The 22,194-nt window shown below is 37.6% G+C and overlaps 4 protein-coding genes across 5 annotated transcripts; all 4 read right to left on the bottom strand.

The window, feature by feature from the left end:
* Nucleotides 1-79: 79 nt before the first annotated feature.
* LOC126623342 (protein phosphatase 1 regulatory inhibitor subunit PPP1R8 homolog) lies at nucleotides 80-2,968 on the bottom strand. Its single transcript, XM_050292200.1, has 2 exons — nucleotides 2,062-2,968; nucleotides 80-1,491 (listed from the first exon to the last, which is right to left on the bottom strand). The coding sequence occupies exons 1-2, from the start codon at nucleotides 2,511-2,513 to the stop codon at nucleotides 669-671; spliced, it is 1,275 nt and encodes a 424-aa protein (XP_050148157.1). The 5' UTR covers nucleotides 2,514-2,968; the 3' UTR covers nucleotides 80-668.
* A 1,906-nt stretch (nucleotides 2,969-4,874) lies between these two features.
* LOC126623337 (C2 and GRAM domain-containing protein At1g03370-like) lies at nucleotides 4,875-11,135 on the bottom strand. Its single transcript, XM_050292194.1, has 9 exons — nucleotides 10,039-11,135; nucleotides 8,474-9,706; nucleotides 7,923-8,105; nucleotides 7,459-7,742; nucleotides 7,216-7,332; nucleotides 6,790-7,052; nucleotides 6,321-6,486; nucleotides 5,807-6,079; nucleotides 4,875-5,688 (listed from the first exon to the last, which is right to left on the bottom strand). Exons 1-9 carry the CDS (start codon nucleotides 10,385-10,387, stop codon nucleotides 5,500-5,502), a joined length of 3,057 nt encoding a protein of 1,018 aa, XP_050148151.1. The 5' UTR covers nucleotides 10,388-11,135; the 3' UTR covers nucleotides 4,875-5,499.
* A 508-nt stretch (nucleotides 11,136-11,643) lies between these two features.
* Nucleotides 11,644-15,726, bottom strand: LOC126623343 (farnesyl pyrophosphate synthase-like). Of its 2 annotated transcripts, XM_050292201.1 has the most exons (12): nucleotides 15,460-15,726; nucleotides 15,099-15,123; nucleotides 14,878-14,993; nucleotides 14,668-14,754; nucleotides 14,456-14,572; nucleotides 14,285-14,373; nucleotides 13,521-13,572; nucleotides 12,720-12,815; nucleotides 12,579-12,623; nucleotides 12,400-12,489; nucleotides 12,076-12,147; nucleotides 11,644-11,984 (listed from the first exon to the last, which is right to left on the bottom strand). In XM_050292201.1, exons 1-12 carry the CDS (start codon nucleotides 15,568-15,570, stop codon nucleotides 11,856-11,858), a joined length of 1,029 nt encoding a protein of 342 aa, XP_050148158.1. In that variant the 5' UTR covers nucleotides 15,571-15,726; the 3' UTR covers nucleotides 11,644-11,855. The 2 variants fall into 2 exon arrangements, with proteins under 2 accessions (XP_050148158.1, XP_050148159.1); XM_050292202.1 differs by lacking the exon at nucleotides 15,460-15,726 and having other exon boundaries at nucleotides 15,082-15,100.
* Nucleotides 15,727-20,027: 4,301 nt separating this feature from the next.
* Nucleotides 20,028-22,194, bottom strand: LOC126623345 (uncharacterized). Its single transcript, XM_050292205.1, has 4 exons — nucleotides 21,566-22,194; nucleotides 20,907-21,025; nucleotides 20,661-20,776; nucleotides 20,028-20,561 (listed from the first exon to the last, which is right to left on the bottom strand). The coding sequence occupies exons 1-4, from the start codon at nucleotides 22,032-22,034 to the stop codon at nucleotides 20,273-20,275; spliced, it is 993 nt and encodes a 330-aa protein (XP_050148162.1). The 5' UTR covers nucleotides 22,035-22,194; the 3' UTR covers nucleotides 20,028-20,272.

Below are 22,194 nucleotides of genomic sequence, written 5' to 3'. Positions count from 1 at the left end.
CCTGTTTGATCTTTTTCCAATATTTCCATTTGATTTATTCAATTTCATAACCAGAAATAAAGAGAGGTGTGCGAAAAGCTAAAATGAATTCGGGTCTATTAATCATATTGCAAATGATTCTTTGGTAGTTCAGTTATAAGAATACACAATTCGTGAATTAAAAAACAGAGTTTACATGCAAATTATAAGCCGACTCCACCTCCTGTGTTACAGCCTAATGCATTAAAATGTGCAGCAATCCTCAACCAGTTTCCGAGTTAGCAGGGCTACATTGCGAGGAGATATCAACAGTCATCTTACTACAAAAATACGTGACTCCCCCCCGTCCCCACCAGCCAACCCACATCAGCATCTCACATAAGACTTCCTGTCAGGTTAATAATAATATAAAAGCATAAACCACTTCACGTCAGATAGAGCAGGGATTGGATAAATGACCTACCTAGCATCAACAAACATATTCTCAACCATTCCCCCACTAACATTAACTGACTCGGAGATTATGAGTCAGGCCATGCCAATGCTAAGAATTTGTTGTTTAACTAAAACTATACTCCCATTCACAAGGAAGCAAGACCATATAATTTTCACCAAAGCTTTTCCATCTTCAAAACATTTTCAAACCCCAAAAGAGAACAAAAAATCCATCCACTGAGTGCTTGCTTAAATCAATCACCAAACAAATCATCTTCGTCATCATCAACGTGACTTGAGTTAGTTCCATGGTTTACACTTAATGCCTTCCCATCAGTATCTCTACTTGGAGAGCCTCGTCCACTGCTTGAGTCCACAGAAGAAGGATATGCCCATGGCGAACCCACTTTGCCAGAAAAAGATTCTCCATAAAGGTCATCATAAATCCCACCCTTTGGAGCAGTTTTGACTCTATTTAAGACCTCCTGTAATTTTTCAGTCATGCCTTTCTGGGAAGAATTGCCTTCCTTGACATATAATTGTTCCTTCCCTTTGGGGATTACTGTAATCTGCACAAGGGATTCATATTTCCCGACAAGACTTCCTTCTTTTACACCTACTGGACCAGGTTCAGTTTCTACGTCCACACCATCTGAAATCCCAACTACTTCAACCAGCTCTCCTCCAACTTGATCCCTGAATGATACTCTTGCCTTCCTAATTCTCTTAGAGGGCCTCTCTGGCTGCTGGTTGTCTCCTTTTGCGCCTGCTGAGTCACTAGACTTGCGGGACTTAGGGACTACGTCAGGCCTGGTCAGACCATTACGATTTAGAAGCGTATTATAAGCCACAACAGCGTCTTCATCAGACGGATCAGGAGGTGGTGGCAGATTAACCTCTTCAGGTGGTGGAGGACGAGGAAAAAGAGCTGCGTCATTCTTTCTCAAGACATAAGTTCTAGTTGATGCAGCAAATCTCAAAGACTGGCCCACTTCAAGCTCAACAGGGGTATCTTTAGTCACTCTTTCATTTGCAACAAAAGTACCATGTGCAGATCCCAAATCAATTACATATATGCTGCAGAAGGGATAAAGCTTTTAAATGGTTTCGGATCACCAAAGTAAACAAAGAAACCAACATCATACAACTACTTAACGCATGGGAAATAAAAAGCAATCACCCCCACAATGTCATGAGGATGAAAGAACACGGCCACGGCCATGAAGTACGGTGAAATAGGTGAATCCATGAAGCTCCGAATGATCAATTGAATCATGTGATTGATGGATCAGGTTGTAGGGCTACTCAGGCATTGTCCAAAGATACCACCCTCTTATTTAAATCTAAAAGCATAGAAAAAGTAAACAATCCAGCTCTCTAATCTGAATGGGACGATAAAGTTAGTAGAATATTTGTTCTGTTACCCCTTTCTTTACAAGTTTTGAAGAGTGGCAAACCCAAACGAGAACAAACCTTTACTTGGTCAACAAAACCAACAGCAAGCACAGGACAGGATACAGATATGAACAATCGAGATGGACTTGAAGTACAAACCAATTACACTAACAATCCAGTTAGAATAATGATATATGGCATGCACTTTAAGTAAATAGAAAGAAAGGAAAAGTGAGAGAAAGTGCGGCCAACCTTCCATTCTTGTGAGGAACAACCACAGCATGCTGGCGGGAAACGGACTGATGATCAAGCACAAAGTCACAAGTTTGAGATTGGCGGCCAAAGATGTTGCGACGCCTATCAAGGGCAATGCGATCAAGAACCTGACTATCCTTGAGAACCTCGAGAGAATAGACACCGGGACGAGGGTCGATTGCCCAGTCAGGGGGCCTCCACGTGGACTGACCCGAACCAAGCTGAGTGAGATGGTTCTGGTGGGTCTGACCCAACTCAACAAGAGGGGCGGTATCGGGCGGTGCAAGAGGAAGAGGGAAATGGGGAGGGAGGGGGGGTTGATGGGAGTGTGAAGGAAAGGGCTTGGGAGTGGATTTGGAAGGGGAATTGGGATTGGGATTGGAATTGACAGAGAAGGGTTCCAAGGACTGAGCTTTCTTAAATCGATCAAGGCCCGCTCTACCGTACATGATTGTCAGGATTTTCAGGATTCTCAGGAGGAGAGTGAAATTCCTCAAAAATAAGAAGCTTGGGTGGGAGAGAGGGAGGAAGAGGGAGGAAGAGGGAGGAAGAGTCGCAGGAGCCCTGTAAGCCCCCCAGTGACCAGTCCCTCCTCCGATTATCCTATACCTAATTCTTATTAGTATTAGCAGAAAGAATGATGATCATCTAATCATAGCAATCAAAGTTACAATATGAGAATCGAATGCCGCCGACCGAATGGTTAGCAAAAGCAAAAATTTAGGATTCTTCGGAGACTTACGCAACGTCGCAGTCTCAAACTCTCAACTGAGAGTCTCCAAGAGAAAGGGGCGGATGCCGACTGGCGGAGAGGCTTTCGTTTGGGGGAGAAAGGAAGTGCAGGGCAGAAACCTACCTTGGGAGGAGCAGGAGACTGGAGAACTGATAAACAGCACAACAAACAAACCAACCCCTCCATTATATTCAAATATTAATTTTTTAATACAGATGTTCTCATAAAACCAATTAACAATAGGCTTCTCACCAGTCACGTGTGGTGAATTTTCAAATATAACACCTGGACAACAGAAGGAGGGACGTGGAGCACGTGTGATCATTTGGCTTCACACGTAGAATAATCTGCTCTTAAAACTAATTGGCAATATGAGTCTTATAAACTCATCATGTTCATAACATGTGATGTGTACAACTAGACCTGTAAACGGGTCAAGTTTATTGAATTTGGGTCGGATTGAACCCGACCCATTAAGCTAACATGTCACCCGTTTCATCCGTTAACAATTTTTTTTTTTTGCATAGAGTTTATATTTTGTTGTTAAGACTGTACTAAAATTACTAAAACATCATCAACTAACATGTGTTAACGGGTCTAACGGGTTGACCAAAAATGATCCGTTATTTAACGGGTTCACCCGTTAACAATCCGACCCATTAAACATTCATCTAAATACTAATATTAACGGGTCGAATCGGATAGGATCTGGTTAACAGGTCGGATCCAAAATGTCAGTACAACCCTTAATATATTGCAATATTACTACACGATATGTGATGTGTATTACCTCCTATGCGGTTGGTGGTGCTGTGCTTGATCTCATTTTTTTAGCACTAATAACAGATTAAATTGAAAAAAAAATAAGAAGCTATATATTATAATTTATGATCGCAAGCATGGAAGAAAATATCCAAAATATCGGCGAAATATCGCCGATATTTTCGTTTTTTTGGATTAACGATATTTTAATGAGTATCTAATGAGTTTTCGTCAAAATATTGCGATATTATCGATAATATCGCCTAATATCGCGATATTTTGTTCAAAAATTCCTGAAAATTTTGAAAAGTTACAATTTTGAACACAGAGGGGTTCGAACCCCTCCCACGTTAACTCCTTAGCGCCTTAACCACCATACCACTTATGTTGTTGTGATAATATGCTACAATATTTATATATATGATTTTGTTTTGAATTCTTTTTACAAGAAACAAATTTGCACATTTTCCAAATTTTTTGTGGTATTATATTTTAAATTGTGTCAATTAATTACTTAGTCAATGACATGTGGTTTTTAATTTTTCTATTTTTTATTTGGTCACTTACATGGTAGGGCTGGAAAAAATTCCGAAAAATCCCAAACCAAACCGAAAAAGTCCCAAACCCAAACCGAAAAATCCCAAACCAAAACCATCCTGAAGTTCGAGAATCCCATCCCGAAAAATACCAAAATTTTCGATATGGGATTGGTTTCCAAATCCCATTTGTTTGGTAATCCCGAAAAATACCGAAGTATTCGGTTTCTTATTGACTTTTGGATTTTGGTTCTTGAAAACCATTGCCATGGTTGCTAACTACTCTTTAAAATACACTCACTCTACACATAGAGATGATGAAGATAGTGAAAATTTTGAACCTCATAGGAACTCTATGTGGTACTAAGTCACTCATGTATCTTACCATGCAATGTATAAAGTGTAAAATATTGTACTAATTCATTATATATAAATGATTATGGTGTGTTTAGACTTCTTTCATTAATTTCTACATATTTTCTACACTCACAATGTTTGTCAGCTCGCTATATAATCAACTTGATAATGTTAAATCCATCATGCAATGCATTTCCTTCCAATTTTTTGTGATAAACTAATAGATAATTGACTAAATAAACATCCTTCAAAGTTTCAATAAAAATTTCCAAGTTTTTCTTACAATTTCCGTGGTTTCCATGTAATTTTTATCGATATCGATATTATCCCGATATTTCCATCGATATTTCCGTGTTTTCGGACTACCGATATTTCCGATATTACCGATATTTTCTTCCTTGATCGCAAGTTAACAATTGATATCGGAAGGAAGGAAGATTCAAGTTATACAAAATGGTTCTCGTACAAATTTCAAACTGCCATATACATATGGACACATCACATTTAACAATTTCGTATTGCTATTCATAATTCAAACAAGGAAATATAAATAAAATCGGTACAGGTTTGAGTTATTCTAAAAGAATAAGAACCACGCGGGCCACCACCACCAACAGCGAAGTACGGCTGCTGTTCGGCCAGAAACGGCAAGACCACAAAAACTAGACCTGCCACTTCCATGTACACTAGAAGGTTATTGCATAATCTGCACCTGTTATTCACAACCCAGCAACTACCAAATACTCTTCCTCCTCCTCCCCCCCCCCCCCCCCCCCAATAAACTAGTCCAGATTCTGTCCCAGAAACACTAACTAAGCACTGTTTCGTCCAGGACCATGCTGCTCGCTAGAGCATCAACACACACGCTTCCACCTTCATATCAACCACTTCCATCATACATATGTTATTGCCGTACCTCTGCAAGCCAAAGCTTAAAGACACTTTTTCATTGTCTCCAAGCTGGCATATCACCCAGTCCAGCTCAATCCAAGCTGCCATATGTCGTGTCAAATGTCTACAATCCCAGGAATGCACCAAATCCACCCACTATCTTGTGAATTCCTTCTCAACTACACTGAAGGTGTCCTTCAGGCGATCTTGCAGATTCTTTAGTACATTTTTTGTAATTCTTTTCTGATGCCGAGTGCTTTTGAGCCACTCAACCCCAAAGTATACTTTTACCTGGCATCCCTTTGGTGTTGAGGGCAAATCCTCGATTTGGTATCGAACGTGAAGCTGCAAATTATGAAAAGGGACTAGTCAATCATGTAGTGAAACAAGTGATTCAAGGGGAACACACTTACGAAAAAGGATTATTTAAACAGAATTCTGCAAAGTTCAATGTCATCCATACATTGAAATAGTCGCCAAGCGGTACTGCATGGAGGGTCGAGACCTCTTGTACAAGCCAACCATTTCTATCAGAGAGGCGGGATTTTTGCTGAGTACTAGTCACCTCTCCTCTATATTGAGACACACGTTTATCAAATCTGTAATATATTTGCCTCACACAGACATCACCCTTCTCTGATTCCCATGGGGTGTAAGAGTAGTTAAGACAACCAGCTTTCTCCATAACTCTACGGTCCAATTCACCTCCGCCAAATAGCTCTATGAAGAAATTTGTCTATTTTCGCGAACAAGACAAATATGACGGTCAATCGAGAAGAAACTAAAATAACTAGAACTAAGATGTGTATAGTCATGAGTACCACACAGCAAATAATCTAGATGAAAGCTATGCTATTCTAATTCCATGAGACAGCTTAAGCAGAAGGGACAAGCGAGTTGCAGTCTTGCAGACGAAATTTTAGTTTTAACAAAGATACACTATGAGAGAGAGAGACAGAGAGAGAGAGAGAGCTCACAGGAACGGAATGAGCTGCAGAATAAACCTCAGACATGCTGACATCATCAAGGCCCAAGAAAGACCCGCTCTCTTCAGCTTGGATCTTGACATCAGATTCTTCTTCAACTATTTGCACCTTCTGCTCAGGACTCAAAGACCTAGCCTTCCAAAGAGCCATAATTGTCCTATTCAGAAACATCAGATGTTGCGAGTCAAATCTTTATGTCCAAGCAAGCATCAATTGTTCAGAAAATGGTGTAAAGTCAGTGTTGAGATGGGGTACTTATGCACAACCACCACCAAGCAAAAGAAAGAGCAAGGAACGGCAGAGATCTAAACTAAGTCAAAAGAAGGCAAGGGGAGACCCAACATACACCGAATAAATGATATCTAATAATTAAAGAGAGAAGAAGATCACAAAAATTAATAAAAGAGTTTCAACTTTGTTGAAGTGAATGCCATGCTATTCTAGGAAGTCCTTCGAGTACCTGTTAGCTACATTGAAAGATACAAAGGACTGGAAATGGAACTTGAGCCTGCCTTCCTCATCTTGTGTCTTTGCACCATGCCTTGCATCCATACCTCTACCCTGCCGCAGAGTCATGACTACAATTGGACTGCCCATAGATGACAGAGTTGGAGGTACAACTTGAATATCCTCTATATCCTCCCACAGGAAAAAGAACTTTGTCTTGTGACCAAATAAATTTGCATGGAATCCAATTATTCTTGCAGAAAGAAATAGGCGGCCCTGCACGGGAAGAACTATAAGATAAGAAATATAAATAACATATAACAGAAAATGAGGAGCAAGAAAAGGTTGCATGCTCTACAGGTATGGCTCCAAGAATCAAATAGAAAGTTTAATGTCAATAGGACAATTTCAACAGGGTGTATAACCATATTAACAGCACCTGCAGGGGCATTTTTCGTTTCAAGTGACAGGTAAAGTCGTTGATGAGAAATTCCTCCGGTGGAAGCCCAAACAGTTTTTGGAATGCTGAATTTGTTTGAGGAGACCGCACAGTTATCTAGAATAGTTTTCACTAATAATCATGAGTAATAATATATGAAAGGAATGTAGAACACTACTAAAAAGGGAATATCAGCAAAAGAACACCGGTAATGTGAATTTCGAAAGTAATGGACGGCTATACCTTCTTTCCCACCTCCTTCTCCATCTTAGTCAAAAAATGATTTGCTACATTGCCACCTCTTGTATTGTTTAAGAAAATTCTCAGGTGGAGTTTTGACTGGCATGCCTGAGCTAACTTTCCTTGAAGAGGAACCCACAAGTCAGCTAAATCTGATATATTAGTTTTTACAAAATTGATTTCAGCATGACCCAGTGAGGTAGCTTCATCAAAAGGTCCATCAAAATCATAAACTTCCACATCCAACACAGAAGGAGGTTCATCCATTGCATCAAACTCAAATATTTCTGTGGAGACCAACAAGACATCAATCAGACCAAGATTTAGTTCATATAAGTTTGCATAATCTAGACATATTCTAAACTGTAGATTGACATTACTGTTCAAATATGCATTGACAAATGTCATTGGAAGAAGTATAAATGCAAAAGCAAACAAACTAAAAAATCAGGTAAAAGGAAAATCACCATTCCATGTAGGATTGCATTTCTGAAACTTGATTGAGCTGGTTCTAGTTTTCCCATTGCAAGTGAACACCACGTATGGATCAGAAAACCCACTTGTATCGACAGCTGCTATGTTACTTCCTTCAATCAAGGCAACAGTTAGCAACCAACCATCTCCTTGGGCTTTGACTCCGTGATCACTGCCTATAAGACACACAAAGATGATAACTAATAAATCGCATTTAAAATAAAAAAAAATATAACAAGATAAACATACGGACATCAAGAAAATTAGGATTTTGAACAGCTTAGACACAGTTTGAAAAATGCACATCTGTGTTCTCCCCATTGAAGAGAAAAATAATTGTTGAGCAAGCAGCATCAGTAAAAAATGTAGTATTCTTAAACGTTAGAGTTTATGGAGTAGATAAAACCTGGCAGGTATAGTGATAGTGATAATGACACAAATGGAATTAATTGTTTGATGAAAAAGGATCACACTGTCAACTAGAGAAGGGCAGAGGCTAAGAGTCTGTTATTAAAGCAAAAGCAACCACTAAAAGCGATGTTACCGTTTTGTGCTCTGGCCTGCATGAAACGTGAGATCAACCCCAGAACCCTTTCTCCTTGAAGAACCAAGACACCACAGACGATGAATTCACCAATTGAGTCTGGCAAGTCAAGCCCAACAAACTCCAGCCCTTGAATAGTGCTGGGTTGGGCAAGCCAGATGTGTACAAGCATATACAATCCAATAAACAATGTGGAGATCACAGAGAAATTGGCAAAATATTGTACTGCCAGCTTCCAATCAGACTGGGGTTCAGCTTGCAGTGATGCCAAAACCTGATCCTTGTTGGATCCAAGATCCTTTGAATCGACTGGCTTAACATTCTGAGACAATAAAGTAGCAAAGTGGTCAAAACTGTCCTTTAAACCTTGTCGAGCTCCATTTTCTATCATTCCTTTCATCATGGTGCTCTGCAGAAAATTCATCCGCCAGGATATTACCAGACGTGAAGATTGTTCTCCTGATGGCAGCTCGGGGCCAGGTGTTATGCAGTAGAGCAACTCCGTCTTAAAAGTGCGCCCATAGGGAACATCAGGAGTGCTTACGCTTGCTAAAACAGCAAAAACCTTCCCGTCGGCTTTGAGATACGTTTGGTCCTCAGTTCCTTTGACTGCCTTTATCAATTTAGTTGCAGACTTAATATATGTCACCACTCTTTTGACGGTCTCGGTGCTGGTATCTAATTTCCATTGTCCTAGATCCAATTCTGTAGTTCCATGGACATCTGCCACTTCTTTATGAAAACCTGAATCTGTTGAAAATAGTAACGTGTTTAGGTCATGGGGTGGAGTGACATAGAGTTGATCGAGAAGCACTCCTCCAGGCAAGTTGGTTGGGGTTTCACTCTCTTGATCTCGTGAGAGTATTGTTTTCATCAATTCTTCAAATGTCGCGGAAGAGGACTGATCCTCAGAGCTGCTCTCACAAACGTCGGGTTTAGCAGTTTCAGAAAGCTCGGATAAGTCCACTCTGCTAGAGGAGGCTGAAAGTAAATCTGGATTTTTATTGAATATCTGAGCTATGCGACCAGCAAAGGTCTTCTGAGAACAAAGCTTTTCTTCCTTAAAGTCCTTAAAAGATGCAGTTTCTTCTGGTCTCACTCTCACAGGAGAAGCTGATTCTGAAACACAACTGAGAGACCTTGAAGGTGATTCAATTCCCATGTCACCACCCTCAGAAGCCAAGTCCGCGAATGAATTGTTTGAAGAAAAATGTAATGCAAGAAGAATCTCGCCTGTCAGGAAGACAATCAGACAGAGAAATATTTTAAATGAACTGACTTGGAGACAAATCCAACCACATTATGACATTTAGCTAGAATTCACAAATGGGGTATTGGTAATTTGGTATTGCCTGCCAGTAAGCAATGTTCTTTTTTTGAAAAAATAAATAAAAGAATTCATATCTAAATGTGGGACAAGAATCCCAAGTTTTGTACTTGGAAAGCATGAAACGTAAGCATTTGGATGTGGAGACTAGTGCACCAGGTAGCATGAGAAATTTTAACAAGAAAAAGAAAAGGCGAGTAGGCATATTTAATTTAGCACAAGAATGTAAAAGTAGTACCGCAATCCTTGTTCTTGGATTTTTTACTCTTGGGGTGGAGAGGGTACCAAGCAGTTTCAAGGGACTTGTTGCGGGCATCGAAGACTTGGGAAACAGGGATGCGGACGCAGCCAACGAAGTCGTCGTTGAAGTACTTGTCCTCGTCGAGGACAGAGAAGACGAGCTCGCCGTTGAGGTCGTCGACCCTGAAGGCGAACTCTTCCCCCCAATAGGGGTTTAAGGTCTTCTTGACCACTTTGGTCCTGAGCTTGTGCTTCCCGAGCTTCACCTTCACGTACGGATCACTGAAGCCGTTGAGATCCATCGCTGGTAGATCCCGAGCCCCCAATACTTGAACCACCAGCTTCATCTTTTCTTTTGTTTCTTCTGATGATGATCAATGGCGAATGATGTTGTAATTCTATCTAATCTGTCTAACCACCACAATTCAATTCAATTCAATTCAATGCATGCAGCAAAACCACAACCCACCAACAGACAACAAAATCCCTCCTCCCTTGCTTCTTTTGTTTTGTATTTATTGGATTGGACTGTACGTTGGTATGATCACCATTTACAATTTATCAACAAAACAAATCCGTCAGTCAAAATTGATTGTTGTAATCAAAAGGGAATCGTAAATTATACGAATAAGATTAAAGATTAACAGGGAAAATAAATTTGAGGAGGAAAAGCTCCGACGGCGACGAGGAGTTGTCACGTCATGGTAATGCGGGAAGAATCACTCGCCTGATCTGATCTGGGTTTCTTCCTGAATAATACGCAAACTCAAAGCTGACAAGTCATAACAGAAGAAAACAGATTGAATGAATGAACGAAAGAAAGAGGAGATGGCGACGAGACAGGAAGTTAGGAACCCAACGGCCAAGCCCCTTTTTTGGAACAAATATATTACTTTTTTCAGAACAAGGAACAAAGAGACAGTGTTTTTTCTTTCTTTTTTTTTTGGATAAAACCAAGGGATGATTAAAAATGGAAAGGGAAGGGATGGATGGGGAGATTTTTCAATTAAAAGTTGAAATTTTAAAGCTGAGAGACTTTTGGTTTATTCTTTTCTTTTCCTTTTTTTCAATTTCCTATTGAGTTTAGGATATTTGACCTGTTGACTTTTTATATTTGTAATAATAGTCATAACTCTCAAAATGACGAGCTTTCAACGTACCAAAAATGCTCTTTTCTTCTTAGAACTTTTGAAAGAGATGTTTCATCCCCATGTTTTTCTTTTTCTCCACGATGGAACTAGAAATAGTTTTGTTGACATTTTTCTTTTGAATTTTTTAAATCACATTTTAAATATAAATTTAAAAAATAAAAATAAAATGAAAGAGAAAAGAGGCTAGTTTGTAATAAATAGATTGGGTATTGTCCTTGTATTAATTATTAGTTGGTGACCATCTTCTATAGCATTGCCTACATTTTCTGTATCAGATTGGAAGTGAAATCGACTAGGATCAAGTGTGACATGGAGGAGTACCTCGAGGCTCTCGAGAACGGTATCTGCTAAACAGATCAATTAAGATGGAGATGGAGATGGAGATGGAGTCAACATTTGTCATCAATCTGATTCTCAGCGCAGGAGGCTGGAGGAGTTAATCACTAATCAGGTTGTTTAATATTCTCAACTGGAAACTGAGAAACTTTGTATTAATTAACGTGGATGCTTATTGTCTGTCTGCATTCAACACTGATGACTCAACTTATAACTAAGTGAAGCAAACCTGACTCTGACTGACGCAAACCAAATGCAACTGCATGTTTTATTACAAATGCACCAAATACAAATAGGAGGGGCTGAACTGAATCCAGATTTGAGATTTCTATTTCTGCCTCTTGTAAATCTTGCCCAAGAAGGACTTCAACACTGCTTGCACCGCTTTGCTTGGGTGCCCTTCAATCCAACTCGTCAGTTTCTTGTGGCTTTTGCTCTCATAATCCGCAAATACACCCTACCACAATCACAATCACAATCTCAATTCAGCATCTACCAGTCATCTTATACTATTACCATTCATCATACACAATCAATTAAGTTCAAACCTCAATATCGAGTTCTTTGTAGAGGGCCTTTACTTTTGCCACATTTTCTGGGTCTGGTTTCCCATAATTCTCCTGCGCAAACACGTACAGAAATCATAGTCATTAGTGACTTAGTGAGTGAGAAAATCTAAAGCTGATTAGAAAACAGCAGACAAGATATATATATATAGGGACTTGTTATTGACCCTCCAAAAATCTCATTTTACACTTCAAACTTTCTATAATTAGAAAAAAAAATACACTTGTGAGTGTAGAATGAGATTTTTAGAATGTTAATAACAGTTCCCATATATGAAAGCCAAAGGAGCCACATCTGATTCTTACATGTAGTACTTTCTTTTGTTCCTCGTTGCAGAGTTCCAAAGCTTTCACCACCAGCCAAGAGCACTTGAAATCTTCAATATCTGTTCCTATCTGATATCCCAAACTACTTATTACAACTCAACTCCCATCAAACAAGAAACAAAAGAGAAATATTTAAGAGCCATCTCCCTGAATCTCACCTTACCAATCGTTTCCGGATCACCAAAGCAATCCAAATAATCATCCTATTTAAATAAAGGAAAAAAAAAAAAAGAGTTAACGAAAGCAATAGAAGAGTTCCAATAGGGACTCTGTTTCTGTGTATTCAACAAAAAAATTACCTGTACTTGAAAGTAAATCCCCATCTCAACTAGAATGTTTTTTACGTCAATATGTTTTTCCAGTTCCTCACCTGACATAAGCAATGCACATGCAACCTGAGTAGATAGCAAACAGTTAGGGTTAGCATGTCTTTCATTGTAAAACACCTGAACAAAATAAGAGGACATGCCATACAATGTGGATGTGCATATCTTATGATATGAATACAGAAAAAGGAACCAAAATGTCGGGTTATTTCTCAGATTTTATTTTTTATTTTTTTAAGAAAGCTGAGTATTTTTTTATTTTTTTAATTAAAACAATAATGTCACATCCACTCCAGCATTGCTATCATGGAAAAAAATATTATTGTGAATATATATTGAAGAAAAAAAAGTAAAGATACAATAAGTTAGAGAGGACATGAAGCCAAACCCTAACAAGAAGTAGAAAATTATTAGAAACAAAAATCAATTAAGAGAACTTCTATGAGAAACGAAAATTTGGAAGCCCCAAAAGATTGTGAGCAAAAGCCACAACTGCACACGGCAGACAAGAATCCCAACATGATCAACACCATAGTTTTGCCAAACAATATGCCACCTGATTTCCTTCGCGATAAATGTGAGAAAACCGAACATGCATGAGAGGATGGGACAACAAAGACCAAAGAAATCAAATTTCACAGACTAGGCATAGAATATACAGGATAAACATGCTGGTTTAAAATAGCGTTCCCGCACAAACACTGAAACAGAATTAAGGAACACTAACAATTCAAGTATTTATTGCTTTTAAGTGCTAAAGAAGTAAGTACTTACTGAAAGGTAAAATGAGTAATAGGCAGTCTTGTACTGAACAATACGCCGGTGACTGCAAAAGATCCAAACCATTTGTATATTATCAAATGCACAGAAAATCGAAAAGTACCATGTCATAGCTGGACAGAAATAGAAAACTAACATGCTCATTATTTGAATAAATAACCAAAAGAAAAACGATACAGTCACATTGTGAGAGTTGTCTCAGGTTACCATGCTCACCATACTCATAGCCTACGAAAAGGTCTCAAGAGGTTCCAATTTTTAACATACCCGGCACCCCAAATGAATATTTCTATTCCTAAGCAATGAGAGTTGTCAGAAAAATTTAACAGAGAAACATTCAATCAGACGGTGAGATTTAACTCCACTGGCCAGCATACATGGCAAAACTTCATAGCCTACTGAAAGGAATCCAATAAGTGGTCACAAGCGCAGGATGTTTAGACTGTTTGGACTTTGATAACCCATAGCTGACAGGATGCACAAGGAATTAAGCATTACATATTATGAAGATGGAAAATTGTTCCAATAGTGAAAGCTTATGAATACACCAAACAAAATAAGGCAAAGGATCGGTCTCTGTAACAAGATTCATTTCTCAACGTGCATCTGTGAATTGCATGGAAACCCTTGCATTCTTTTCTACAGCATGGTGCATTGAGATTCATAATAGGCAATAGCATATGGGTTTGAATCTTAGCATGCCTACAAGCATTTTATTAGGGGCAAATGGCAATGATCTTGTACGACTTTTCACTCACATTGACAATGAATATTTGGATAGGTCTTTTTCTCCTTCGATAGTAGTGATCAAATCTATCATCTGACCTGAGGCAGTTTGAAATTCCACCTGCGGAAACATGACATAAGTTAGCGTTTAGCTCTCTATGAAGGAGAGAAATTATCCGGTCAACAATTTGCAAGTCCCCTACCTCGTTGAACAAATCAAGAAGATCCACATAATATGGCTTTTCTCTGAAATGCTTTCTGAGAATCCTTGGGATATGGTTTCGAAGCACAACACCATCGTTTACTGCAATCATACCAACCTACATGGTACAGCTTCCCAAGTTAATTGATTTAACTACAAAGACAACACAAAAATGAATAAATTAACGTACATATGGTTGCTCCTCCTACAAACCTTGGGCAATCTAAACCAACAAGGTTGACCACGCCGTGTGTGAGAGCCGTCCATGAGGTCATCATGAACCAGAAAGAATGCTTGAAGCTGAAAGTAGTAAAACCATAAAATTGAAAGCTTCTCGTGCAATGCACTAGAGTAATGCTGAAACAAGCTAAACAATAATATGTAGAGGCTCAAAAGAGAATGGAAGTGGTTTAGTTTCCATACCCATTCGATGCACCAACCGAGAGCGCTGGCCAGGAAGATTTCATCTTCAGTTAATTCCCTTCCTTGTTGCAACAACTGATAGCTGTCGATAACAGACAATCCCCGATTAAGCTTCCCTGAAGGACAGGAAAAGAGTCAGAATCCTTTGACAGGCATACTTGAAGGACAAGCTGATGAATTGATCGCTTAATTAAGAAATTGAACTGAAACTCAAGTCTCGCCTCCAGGCACATTGTAGTCCAGCATCTGTAACAGAAAAAGGAAAATTTGGCAGTCAGTACAGGATTCAGGAGAGAATCCCAATCGTCTAAATGCAGGTGGGCTTCAATTATTGCAAGTGATGGGGCTAATGATGTATGTAAAATCCCGACGACGACAGATTGGAACTAGATCACCGAAATTAAATCAAATGTGTTGTTTTGACTTCGTAAACAAAGGAAGGAAACAGTTGATGGATTATGGTTATGGAGTTCCAATTTTACTTGTAATAAAAATATGAGAAAATAGACAGCGATACCAAACGAATTCATTGAATTGAATTGTATTGGTGATGGTAAAAGTGAAGAATGAAGAGATCAATACCCGCTCAACCCATTGGCGAGAGTCATTGGTGAAGTCGAAAGCAGGGTCTTCCAACAGCTCCGATTTCAGAACGGAGTACACCTTCAGAAACTTTGACTTGAGATCCGCCATTGACAATTTGCCAATCTAATCTGCCACCAGACAGATACTACCACTCTCACAGCCCTCCCCAGATAAGATCAGACTCGCAGACTCAAAGACAGACAGAGAGAGATGTGTGCTTTTCTTTGTATGGACAACAGGACTTTTATTAGTATACAGAGAGGGAAGGGAAGTTAAATAAACGAGTCACTGACTTTCAGCTTTTAAACTCAATCATTTGGGTACCAATTCTCTCACAATTTGCACTTGTTGCCATTCTTCATTTTCTCACTTCACAATTTTTTCTCTCTTTTGTTTCTTACAAGTTAAGTAACCCACTGAAACTTTCATAAAAACAAGTAGAGAATGATACACATTAAACGACTGGTGTGTCAATCTAATAATACATTATCATGTGTAAAGTATTTTTTAATATTAATGTCTTTTTACCCTCTTAAAAGGTAAAACTTGTGAATAATTAATTGCAATTTTAATATGATAGTTGATGACATGAATCCTTCCCAATTTAAAAGCTAGGTTCGTTTAGGAATTGACATTGTTTGCAATAATTTATCATAATATCTACACATCATGCATGTCCGACCGTTTACAACATGATCCAAATTTTTTTTGATAATGAACACACTTGCCTTTACAGTATGATGGTCGAATGAAAATCACTTGGTCATGTTTTTCTTTTCTTTTGATTCATGATATATTTGTACTAAGGAGATTGCAAAATAAATTAGTTGAAAATATTATTATTTTTGATATTTTAACTTAAGACTTGTTACTTAAAAGTAAATAGATATATATTTATAAATAAAGAGAAGTGTGTGATAACTAAAAACAAGTGGGGAAAAATACGTCCATGTGATGCACGAGCTATATATGATATTTAAGTGGTTATATTGTAGTAAAGACGAGACGTTATTTTTAGCAAAAACAAAATGCATGCATGGTTGTTAATAGTAATATTCTACTGGTTTGGCTTCAGGCAATTTCTTTCCTGCCAGCCACGACAAGGACAATGGCACAATCGTGGTTAGCACACAGGCTGAGGGTCATAAGATACAAAGACGTACAAAGTTCAACTCCCAAGTAATCGAGGGACAGCGGCAGCACTCCACTGGCGACTCGTTGCTTGTTTGTTTGACTGTGGAGTGCTTCTGCTAATTTTCCTCTCTCTCATCATAATTCATAGTCACACTCAGACACATACATAATGCCTTACACGTCAGCCAGGCGGGCAGGCAGCACAGCAGTATTCACGTGAGCCAGGGTGTCATCACATTTCAATTTATTGTGAATGATCCCGTTCTCGTTTTTATTGTGAATGATCCCGTCCTCGTTTTTATTGTGAATGATCCCGTCCTCGTTTTTATTGTGCATGATCCCCTACTCGCCTACTTTTTTTCTTTTTTTTTTGACGGATATTTACCAACATATTTTACAATAAATACTTTAATACAAACTATAACAAATTTAAACAATTATAAACTTGTTAACCTTAATTAAGTGTCAAACTTCATGTAAATATGTAAGACTCTAACCAAAAATATTTTCTAATTAAGTGATGACAACTACCGTTATGTACATCATTTGTGCCTCTAGCATGGACTATGGAGTATGGAGGGGAGCTTCTTTACTCACCACCTTAAATTTTGGTGTATGCGTATCATATACATAATCATCTAACACATGTTATTTCACTTAATTATGGTAATTTTTTTTCAAATTTTAAAATTTAATATTAATGTAAAAATTAACTAGAATTAAATAAAAAAATACTTATCAAATAATTAAGTATATAATAAATATACATCATAATTATGATGATAAACAAAAATGTACCTATGGAGTGAGCAAGCCGGCCATCAATATTGAACATATTATTACTTTAAGTTTAGTCGAGTTGCCACATGGCTCACCCACCAATATACGTTTTCATCGACGGCGACTTTAATTAACTAGAGCCTACACAGTACAGCCGCCGTATTTGAATTCAGCTTCGCACTCTTTCTCACACACTATTATAATTTACTTTATTCGTGTTGCATTTCCCTTAGACCATCTCCAACCCTGGGCTAAAAGCCAAATTACCCCCCAAATTATCCCCCCAAACACTCTCCAACCCATGCTAAAATTTTAGGCTAAATGCCAAATGCTATTTCTGGGCCAAATACCCCCCAGGTTTCCCCCCGGGCTAAATGCGAAATGTTTATCGGAATTTAAATTTTTTTAGATTAAAATGTTCATAAAATTAATTTACAATAATCTACATATCTATTTTAAAAAAAAAATTGATTTAAGAAAAAAATTTAGGCTAATTTCATTCTTTAATAATTCCGGGCTAAAATTTTAGGATAGAAGGGTTGGAGCAGAAAAGATGTTTCCGGGCTAAAAGCTAAATTTTTCGGGCTAAAAAATTTGGCTTTTAGCCCAAGGGTTGGAGATGGTCTTATAAAGGTAAGGTTGAAATTAACACATTGAGTATAACAAGTTTTTGTAGATAATGCGTCAACACATATGAATAATACAGCTGTTATTCAGATGCACAAGTTAATAATGTAGAATTTTATTACATTATACATTATTATAATTAGTAGTAAATTTTTTCAATATAACTTGCCAATTATTATCTTACAAATGGAAGATTTGATTTACCATGTGTTTTTTTGAGCACCAGCCTTGAAACTTAATAGGATTTCAGAAAGGATAATACTATGCACATATCCCTCTATTTATGAATAACGTATCTTGAGCATATATAAATTTAACGATCAAAACTATTCAATTTATTAATCATCATTTGAGGATCACTTTTACGAAAAATTAATTGAATCGAAAATTAATTATATAATAATTCAAAGTGTCAAATAAATGAGCAGTTTATTATGAATATGTTATTTGGTACTTACTATGTTAAGTTGTTATATATTTTAATGACTAAATAATCCCTTATTCAAATGATTTTTTATAGGAGTGGTATTTAATGTGGATGATGAAACTGAAACGGTTTCCATTATAAACTTTGTGCAGTTAATATATATTATTTGCATGCGAGATAATTATGAGCTCATCCCTTGGAGTAGACTACCATACATAAACCACTTCCATTAGTTTTTCTCTTAGAGTCAGGAATAAACCAGTTTTGCATGAAGAAAACTGGCTTGCTTGAGCAAGGGCGGAGCCAAGTACAAGGCTCCCCTAGGCTATAGCATAGGGAGAGTTTGATTCTTCAAGCTTAAAAATATTAGTTTTTGGGTTAGTTTATGATTTTTAATTGTCATATTTCACTTAAGAAATGAAATTTTTTTATTAGTAAGGTTGTTTTTAAGAATAATAAGAGCTAATAGATGTTAAATAAACTCATCACTTTAACCAATATTATATTTAATAGTAATAAATTAAAACTTTCATACCACAAATGGTTTCTTATTTTATTCACTTGAAAGCTTTGAAGGCTAGAAACCTAGAAAAAAATAGCATAAAATTCTTGCTTCAAATTACTACATTCAAGTTTTTACTATTATATAACTTTATGAAGACAAAATATGATTAAAATTTTGATTTCGGATTAATAATTTTAGCTTAGCCCACCCATCAAATAATTTCTGGCTACGCCATTGTGCTTGAGAAGGTGAAGGTCCAATGTATATTTCGTAGATTAAGATGAAGGCCGAAGAAATAGTGGATAAACATTTAAGAAATCAAATGCCAAGCAAGCCCTACACCGGACTTAAATTTTGTCACAAACTGACAAGATCGCTCAAAAATAAAAATATATGATAAAAAATTTAACCATAAATAAAAATATACTAATTGTAACATTGTTAACATTAAAGAAATATATTTAAAAATAAAAATATTTTATTATTCAAATAATTAATAATATTATTAATACTCAAGGATCTTAATTAAAAATTGAAAATAAATATGATTTTAATTAATAAAGTAACAAAAAGAGTGATGTGAACCTAATTTTCCCTTATGAGAAACTGCGTGTTTGTTGTTGTGGCCTGTTGACAGTTAGAAAATTTTATTGCACAATTATTGCCTCCTTTCTTCTTGTAATGCAAATTGTTGCGTACCAGACATACACCGTCACGGGGTTTAACTATGATAAAAGAGAAAGTTTTAGGATCGGAAGTCAGACCACCTTATTAAATTAGGTTGCTTATTGTGTAATTTAACCGAATTATCTATTTCTTAATATAAAAATATCGATGTACTAAAAAATATATATACTCATAAAATCTCCCATGGCCCACCACTATCCTAAACCCTCCCCCCACCATCCGGATTAGGGGTTTCGTACCCAACAACCTTCCCTGAGAAAAAGACTGGTATAAGTCCTCTTATTCTTCATCTTCTGTACTGTCCGTACCCTATGAGATTTGCAAAATATCTCCGATTAACAGCTGTCAACTTATTCGTGCATAACGATTTAAAACTTAACAATTGAAAATATAAACGATATGAAATTCAGATAGAAATAGAACTTGGATTGCAATCCGGTTTCTTGAAATTCAGATAAAACATATGCATGTAATTTGTTACAGTGATGATGACCATTCAAGTAAATATCTTAACAAAATGTATAATTGTTACAATGATGATTTTGAACGCTTGGGAAAGTCAAGTAAAGGGTGTTCACCAAAAAGGTAAAGTAAGGGTATGGCCATTGCCCATGGGGCTCTATCATCGCTACTGTTGCTGAGTTTATATATTAAGACTTGGGTTTAAAACAGAAGAATGAAGAGGCCGGCTTTTCAGTCCTCTGATGTTGGTCTCCTTGCAATTGCATAGAGTTGGTAGTTCTATTAGTAGTACTAATAATCGTCGTTGTACCGTCCTTGGGAGGTGGGGAGAACGACGACTCAGTCGGTGGCTGAGGCTGATCCATCATCGTCTTTGTCACTGGGTTTCCTTGGCATATGATGTTTACCTCACAGCCTTCGGGTGCACTTTGAAGTATTTGAGCACCAATCCCGCTGCCTTTCTTAGACATAACTTTCCTACGCACCAATGCATTTCCAGATATATAACTCACCAATAAATTATGACCGATTGAGAAATTTGTTTAGCTTATTATAATAAATATATTGGTTAATTACCTTAGATTAGATCTGTTAGTTCCAATGACAAGCTTTGTTACGTTGAGAATAGGGATGAGGTCCAAAATAGCCCTTCCGATCATATCACTTTCAATCAGTATTGTATCCACCTTAACCTACGCGCATACACTAGTATTAATGTAATAAAGGGAGATGGTGATGCAGTTCAATGTAGTATATATAACAATTTGGTGTCTCGTTTAATTTGCAGTATTAAGTAATGGGATTAATGAAACATTATTGTACCTTTGCAGCTGAGCATTTATCAATGAACTTGTGAAGGAGCACTCTCCTCTTGCCTCTTTCCTCGGCCATGTAAGTTTCTACCTGTTGTGAGGTCACTTGGTTTTTTGGAAGCTTTCCCACTACAGTTATCAAATCATTTAATTTCAAGCTCAAGGGATCCGATCACTCGCACAAACTACATACAGATGCAATAATTTTAGGGTAATGCTATTTTCACTTCTTATGCACCATTTTCATTCCGGCCACAAAGAATTGAAGAAGATCAACAATACAAAATTAACAAAGGTGCGTAAGACGTAGAAATAGGTTTGTAGGAAGTAAAAATGAGTGTATAAATAACACTATCTTAATTCTATATAAGCGTGCAGCAGAGCATATACTTGTTAAGAATAAGTAAATCATCACGAACATGGACTGGGTAGGCTAGTTTGCCTTAAATTTTCCTCCGTGATTTATGCGAACTTGATCGATGATACAAATAATAGGATTTATTTCAACTTGGTAATTAAGTTGTCTGATAGCTTAATTAGCTAGATTAAATTAAAAAGAGAATTAAAAAGGGGAAAAATCTTATCACATATATATGTAACATTAGGTAATTAAGGGAAAACATATGATCACTGATCAGGAAATGATTATTCAGAGTGAGAGGAGCTCACATGGACTGGGAATGTAGGTGACCTCCGGAAAAACATGTATGAGATAGACGGTGGTTGACGATGACGGATCCACCGCGTGCTTTAATGACCACGTCAGCGCGTCCATGCTGGACTCGCCCTTCCCTACTCCCACATAAACGCTCTCATCGTGGCTGCTATGATCATCGATATCTTCTTTGATGGAGGGCATCGGCCGCGGGTACCCTTTGAATCCGAAAAGCTCTTTGATCTCGCTTGGTATTTTAATCTTACCCTTCTTCTCATCATCGATGTCATCACCTTCCTCTTCCTCAATCTCGGATATGCTACTGCTTGATATGTTGCACTTCATGTAGTAATTTCTGTACTCGTCGTCGTCATCTTCATCATGCTGCGGCTGCGGATCATCGCGGTACCCGGTACTAGTACTTCCGGCGCCACTAGTACTGGTACTACCCCATTCCCGATCTGCTTTGGACTTCAACGACATTTTGATATCACTACTGCTTTGTCAGCCACTGGTTGTTGATCTTTCAATAGTATTTGGTGCTAACCATATATAGCTAGCTGTACAAGGACGACTAGTTATAATATGTTGACTTTTGATATCTTCAGGGCTTCATTTGTAATTCTCTCTACCTGCTTTGGTT

The sequence above is a fragment of the Malus sylvestris genome, chromosome 5 (assembly GCF_916048215.2).
Source record: "Malus sylvestris chromosome 5, drMalSylv7.2, whole genome shotgun sequence".
Lineage (NCBI taxonomy): Eukaryota > Viridiplantae > Streptophyta > Magnoliopsida > Rosales > Rosaceae > Malus > Malus sylvestris.
Note: the sequence above shows the minus strand (reverse complement) of the source record. Positions and strands in the feature narration are given on the sequence as shown.

Bases quoted from the DNA above. Each gene is read 5' to 3' on its own strand.
- LOC126623342 (XM_050292200.1), bottom strand. From the start codon at position 2,513: ATGTACGGTAGAGCGGGCCTTGATCGATTTAAGAAAGCTCAGTCCTTG. The intron at 1,492-2,061 runs GTTGGCCGCACT...TCCCTTCTGCAG, and splicing joins GTTCCTCACAAGAATGGAAG to CATATATGTAATTGATTTGG.
- LOC126623337 (XM_050292194.1), bottom strand. From the start codon at position 10,387: ATGAAGCTGGTGGTTCAAGTATTGGGGGCTCGGGATCTACCAGCGATG. The intron at 9,707-10,038 runs GTACTACTTTTA...TCTTCCTGACAG, and splicing joins ATCCAAGAACAAGGATTGCG to GCGAGATTCTTCTTGCATTA. The intron at 8,106-8,473 runs GTAACATCGCTT...TGTGTCTTATAG, and splicing joins GCAGGCCAGAGCACAAAACG to GCAGTGATCACGGAGTCAAA.
- LOC126623343 (XM_050292201.1), bottom strand. From the start codon at position 15,570: ATGGCGGATCTCAAGTCAAAGTTTCTGAAGGTGTACTCCGTTCTGAAA. The intron at 12,490-12,578 runs GTGAGATTCAGG...TTGGGATATCAG, and splicing joins ATCCGGAAACGATTGGTAAG to ATAGGAACAGATATTGAAGA. The intron at 12,148-12,399 runs GTAAGAATCAGA...GTGTTTGCGCAG, and splicing joins AACAAAAGAAAGTACTACAT to GAGAATTATGGGAAACCAGA.
- LOC126623345 (XM_050292205.1), bottom strand. From the start codon at position 22,034: ATGTCGTTGAAGTCCAAAGCAGATCGGGAATGGGGTAGTACCAGTACT. The intron at 21,026-21,565 runs GTGAGCTCCTCT...TGATAACTGTAG, and splicing joins CACCTACATTCCCAGTCCAT to TGGGAAAGCTTCCAAAAAAC. The intron at 20,777-20,906 runs GTACAATAATGT...GTATGCGCGTAG, and splicing joins ATAAATGCTCAGCTGCAAAG to GTTAAGGTGGATACAATACT.